Source organism: Cnephaeus nilssonii (assembly GCF_951640355.1).
Source record: "Cnephaeus nilssonii genome assembly, chromosome: 13".
NCBI classification, from domain to species: Eukaryota; Metazoa; Chordata; class Mammalia; order Chiroptera; family Vespertilionidae; genus Cnephaeus; species Cnephaeus nilssonii.
Window position 1 is genome coordinate 40937989 of NC_137084.1, and position 5506 is coordinate 40943494.

Genomic DNA, 5506 nt, shown 5'->3' on the forward strand with positions numbered 1-5506 from the left:
TAACCTCATACTATTTAATACAAATCAGCAACTGGACACTTGCTAATGACTCTTAATATTTTTGGTGGTACATATTATGACACAAAAAGTAGCAAATGACTGACCCAGTTGGTGTCCTGTAATTGTGTGGGGAAAAAACCATTTGATTACTTGATTGAGTTAGAGCTCACCAGTCTTTCTTTCCCAAAGTGTATAGTGTATTCTGAATTCTTAGGTATCATGAGAAGCTCCTGTACTGTAGTTAACATCTCAATATAAATTTGGTAAAAATAAATATTTAATTATTACTCTTTTGAGGACATATATATTTAGGATGTATACATCCTAAATATATATGTCCTCAAAAGAGTAATAATTAAAGAGTAGTAATATATATATATATACATATCCAAGAGTAGGAGTAATCATTAAATTATATATCTAAATTACAATGAAAACATGGATATTTTTTCAAGTCATATTTTTCTAGGGATACCAGAAAATCCAGGCAGCATACCTTTTGGGTGTGTTAATGGTTTTGCTCCTGTCTTAGAGCTATTTAGGTGATTAGATGTTGTTTGTTTTATGGCCAAAATTCATTAGGGAGGAACATTTCAAAAAGTTTTGTCATTAAAAATATTGTAAATATGGAAAGCTTATTATTCCTTTTGTATGTTGCTTTCATAAATACCTACTTAGAATAGTGATTTTCAACCTTTTTTTATCTCATGGCACACATAAATTAATTATGAAAATTCTGTGAAACATCAAAAAATGTTATCCATTGCCGGTCTGACAAAATATATATAAATAAATTTTGATTCATTCACATGGAAGGCTATTGTTGTTTTGGCTGTTATGATTTTTTAATTTGACAATGTAAGGAAAAAGCTGTCAGTACCCCTAACTACATAGTCAGGTATTGCATGTTTTAAAAATTCTTGTGGCACACTGGTTGAAAATCGTTGATTTAGAGTATACCACATGCAAAACGTCACAAAGTCCATAATTATTTTGGAGGGGTACTTTTCAATGAAGATGATATGGAAGTTTTTCCCCATTGCCTTATTAGGATGCAAGGAACTGGTGTTATTTTTCAGGATGTTCACTTAGGCTGGCTTTCATAGACAGAAGGGGAACACCTAGTATCAGGTTCTGAACCAAAGGCAATGTCATAAGCAGTTAGAGAAGATAGTTTCTACTCCAACTGGTTCTTAATGAGATTAATATCTGGGAATGAGGGATGAAATAATTCTAATTTCAGAGATGCTCACCAAGGGGCAATTAAAATTTGTTTGGTTGTATTTTTACACTGAGTTAATTCTATATTGTGTATTTACCAGAATATATGTGCCTTTGATTACTCCAGGGACAAAAGAGGGAAAGAGATGTCTTCATTTAGTCAGGATCATTATGCCTGACTTTAACTCCACGACCTTCACCAATCCCAGTGTCTTCATCCTGATGGGCATACCTGGTCTAGAAGACATGCATATTTGGATATCTATCCCTTTCTGCTCAATGTATGTTGTTGCCCTCATGGGAAACATACTCATCCTTTTTATCATCAAAACTGAGATTGCTCTTCACGAACCCATGTTTTATTTTCTTTCCATGTTGGCCATCACAGACCTCATCTTGTCAACCTCCACTCTTCCCAAGATGTTGGTTATATTCTGGTTCAATTACCATGAAATCAACTTCCATGCCTGCCTCACTCAGATGTTTTTCATCCATGCTTTCTCTGGGGTGGAGTCAGGGCTTCTTGTGGCCATGGCACTTGACCGGTATGTGGCAATCTGCAATCCTCTGAGACACTCGTCCATTCTAACAAATTCTGTGGTGGTTCAGGTTGGCATAGTGGCACTTCTGCGTGGGTTAGTGTTAATGACACCACATCCCTTTCTGGTAAAGAGGTGGCCATATTGCAGGACCAATATTGTCCCCCATACATATTGTGAGCATATGGCTGTGGTGAAGTTGGCTTGTGCTGACATTTCCATCAATAGTCTTTATAGTTTGGCAGTCATTGTCTTAATTGTTGGGACTGATGTGGCATGCATCTCTCTGTCTTACATACAGATCCTCCGTACTGTTTTTAAGCTCCCTTCTAAAGATGCCAGGTTGAAGACTCTCAGTACTTGTGGGTCTCATGTTTGTGTCATCCTTACTTTCTATACCCCTGCTCTTTTCTCCTTCCTCACCCACCGATTTAGCAAGCATGTACCACACCACACCCACATCCTGCTGGCCAACATGTACTTGTTGGTACCCGCTATGCTGAACCCTATTATCTATGGAGTAAGGACCAAACAGATCCGAAAATCCGTCCTACAATTATTCATGACTAAAACCAACTGAGACTTATGGGCCCTACTTTTCTATTTATTTCCCTCCTCCAATCATTTCTTTGATATAAATTTCTTGGATTCTAGGATCAGCAAGACCAGGACTTATAATCTTAATTCTTCCACTTACTACCTTTGTATGTTAAAGTTATATAATTAAATCTATCTAAACATCTATAAAAGAGGAAGAAGTAATAACTGTGTAACATTAATGATTGCAAAGTGTTTAGCACTGTTTCTAGCATATTTCAACACTTAATAAAGGTAAGATTATTTCAATATCATTCCTTTCCTTCTGACTGTGTCTAGTATTTTTTGTTTGCTTTGTAAATTGGAGGAATCTACAAGTAGATAATTCACCCTGGCCAATGTTGTTCAGTGGTTAGAGCACCAGCCTACACACTCTATGGTCGAGGGTTTGATTCCCAGACAGGGTATCTACCTGGGTTGCAGGTTCAATCCACACCTCTGGTTGGGGTATGTGCAGAGTCAACTAATGGATATATCTCTCTCACATCAATGTGGTTTTTTTTCCTCTCTCTCCCTCCCTATATCCTTCCCTCCCACCCTACCTAAAATCAATAGAAAATATATTATCAGGTGGGGATTAACCAAAAAAATTAAAAATAGGTAATTCTAATGACAATCAAGATTTGGTTAATTTGTACTCTCACTATAACCATAAGGGAAAGCTAAAGAGAAGTGAGCAAAAGAGAAAAATGTGTAGTAAGCCATATCATTTCCACCTAGCAACTGATGGGAAGGGTGCCTTCTCAACAGCCTTGAGAATGAATATTGATTGTAACATGAGTTATTTACAGTGCTGGTGTGAACATTAGGTATCATTCAAACTTGTGGAAATTTGAAGAATCAGAACTGTTGTTCCTGAAATAAGTAAAATAAAAGGCATTGATTTTGGCAATCATCGTTATGTACCAGGCACTTACCTGGTCCTAAAGGATGTGATAATAAACTAAAGAAGAAAGATTACTTCTTCTAGTGGAGTTTATAACTGATTTTTTTTTAAAAAAATTTTTAAAGGAAGGTAAATAAAAGTAATGTATACTTATTATCATACTAGAGGACCGATGCACGAATTCGTGCAAAGGTGGGGTCTGGCCTATCCACCCCGATGGGAGCCCATTGGGCCAGGTTGGTGGGAGGGAGGGGCTGTAGGTGGTTGGCTGGCTGGCCCCACCCCTGATTGGGGTGTTGGGGGCCAACCGAGGGCTGGGTCTGCTGGGGGGTCTGATTGGGTGCTGCAGTGCTTGTCATAGCAACCAGTCGTTCTGGTCATTCTGCCGTTCTGGTCACTGGGCATTTATATATATAGATAGCCTTTTCTAATAGTATTTAACCCTATAAGTTTTAGTCTAATTCATTTTTCAGTTACATCCTGTACCTTTTGATTGTTTGTTTTCTCTCTACTTATTCTATTGGATACTGAAAAAGGAATCTTGAATTCTCCAAATATATCTGGGGATTTGGCTGTATTTCCTTTTAATTCTATCTGTTTACCTTCATGTAATTGGAACTCTGCAGTTAGGTACATGTGCATTTAGTACTGTTACATCTTTCTGAAGAACTGATTCTTTTATCATTTTATAACATCCATCTTTATTTTTTTATAATATTTCTTATTCTGAATTCTGTTTGATATTAATGTAGCCACTTTGGTTTCTTTTAAATACTGTTTGCATGACAAATTAACTTAACTACATCTTTATATATAAAGTGGAGTTTTGTACACAACATATAGCTGGATTTTGCTCTTTTATCTGATCTCACTAGCTCCATCATAAATCAATGTGTTTAGACTATTTCTACTTGATATAGTTAGTAAAATGGAGAGAAAGGAGAAAAAAAGTAGGGATTTCACACTTAATCTCTGAATCCAAATCTTTTTTCCTCCTTTTCTGTCTTCCTCCCTCCCTCCCTTCTTTCCTTTTGTTGCTTTTGTAAACTGCTATTTCCCTGCTGGGTGCTTGTTCTTTAACCAGTGGAAGGAAAGAACATAGGGGAACATTTATTTTATTTTATTTTTTAGAATATACACGATACCAGTCAGTTCTTCAAATTTTGACTCCCTGTTTCAACTTGCCTGATTTTCTAATTTTATAGGTAACTTCTTTGTAACTTGTACAGATTTTAGTCTTAATCTGTGGGAGAGATTAGTTGTAGTAGACTCATTGCATTTTAACCACTCTGGGCTAACTTAATACACAACATTTTAAGCATAAATAAAGTGTAACAGTTAAAAATAAATGATATGTTTAAAAAACAAAGGTAAGGGAATAAGGGGAGTCTGTGTATGTGGTGGAAGGTCCTTTCACCTAGTTGCAAGATTTATTGGAATAGAAATAGAAGGCTGCCCCCGGTTCCTGTTGTCTCATCCCTGTCAGTTCCACTTTGGAAAAAGTCCAGCATTGTCTTTATCAGGCCCAGAAATAGAGCCAGTGTCCACAGATTCTTTGTCATGCCAAAGCTTAGTCCAATTCAGCCTCTGTCCCTGTCCAGCTAGCTTTGTCTTTGTTCCTAGCTGCACTCCACCTGGCACTACATTTCAGTACCCAGGCTCCTGCTTGGAGCTGGCACTTGGCTGTTAGGCCTGTATGGCTGTTACAGAGAGAGAATATGGGAGCGCATGAGCGCGTGAATGAACACGTGTTACAGGGAGACAGAAAGAAAGAGAGAGATTGCCTTTGTTAAGCTTGTATTATATTATCTAGGGTTTGGGCAGACCACGTGCACTTTCACACTAACCAATCAACTTCCCAATCCTTTGAAGGCTGGTGTTGGGCCCTCCTCCTAACCAATCCATTTCCTAGATCTTCTGGGATTCTCTGTCCCTTATCTAATCTGATCCTTTTCCCAGGCTAGACAGGTCTGATCTTGGCTCCTATTATGCATGCCTCATAGTAGAAGCACCTCTTGGCTTCTACTAGCATGTGCCCAGCAGAGAATTTCCCCTTTATTGTTTTATCTCTCCCTCAATAATCCTGGCTAATGACCAGTAATGATCTTTCCTGCCCCCTTCAGGAAATAAGTCTGGACCGTATATGAATACTGCCACTTTCTAGTGAAACAGGCTTGCTGTCCAATTCAGTTCCCTAGTTTATTAACTTAATGTCTGATTCTCTTTGCTCTCTCCCTTTATTAATATCTAGCTACCTAGGCTA

The 5506-nt window shown here is 37.7% G+C and overlaps 1 protein-coding gene across 1 annotated transcript; it reads left to right on the forward strand.

Moving 5' to 3' along the window:
• Positions 1-1392: 1392 nt before the first annotated feature.
• LOC307109576 (olfactory receptor 52E4-like) lies at positions 1393-2340 on the forward strand (the record flags this gene model as incomplete). Its single annotated transcript, XM_079788389.1, has 1 exon — positions 1393-2340. The coding sequence occupies one exon, from the start codon at positions 1393-1395 to the stop codon at positions 2338-2340; it is 948 nt and encodes a 315-aa protein (XP_079644515.1).
• Positions 2341-5506: the final 3166 nt, after the last annotated feature.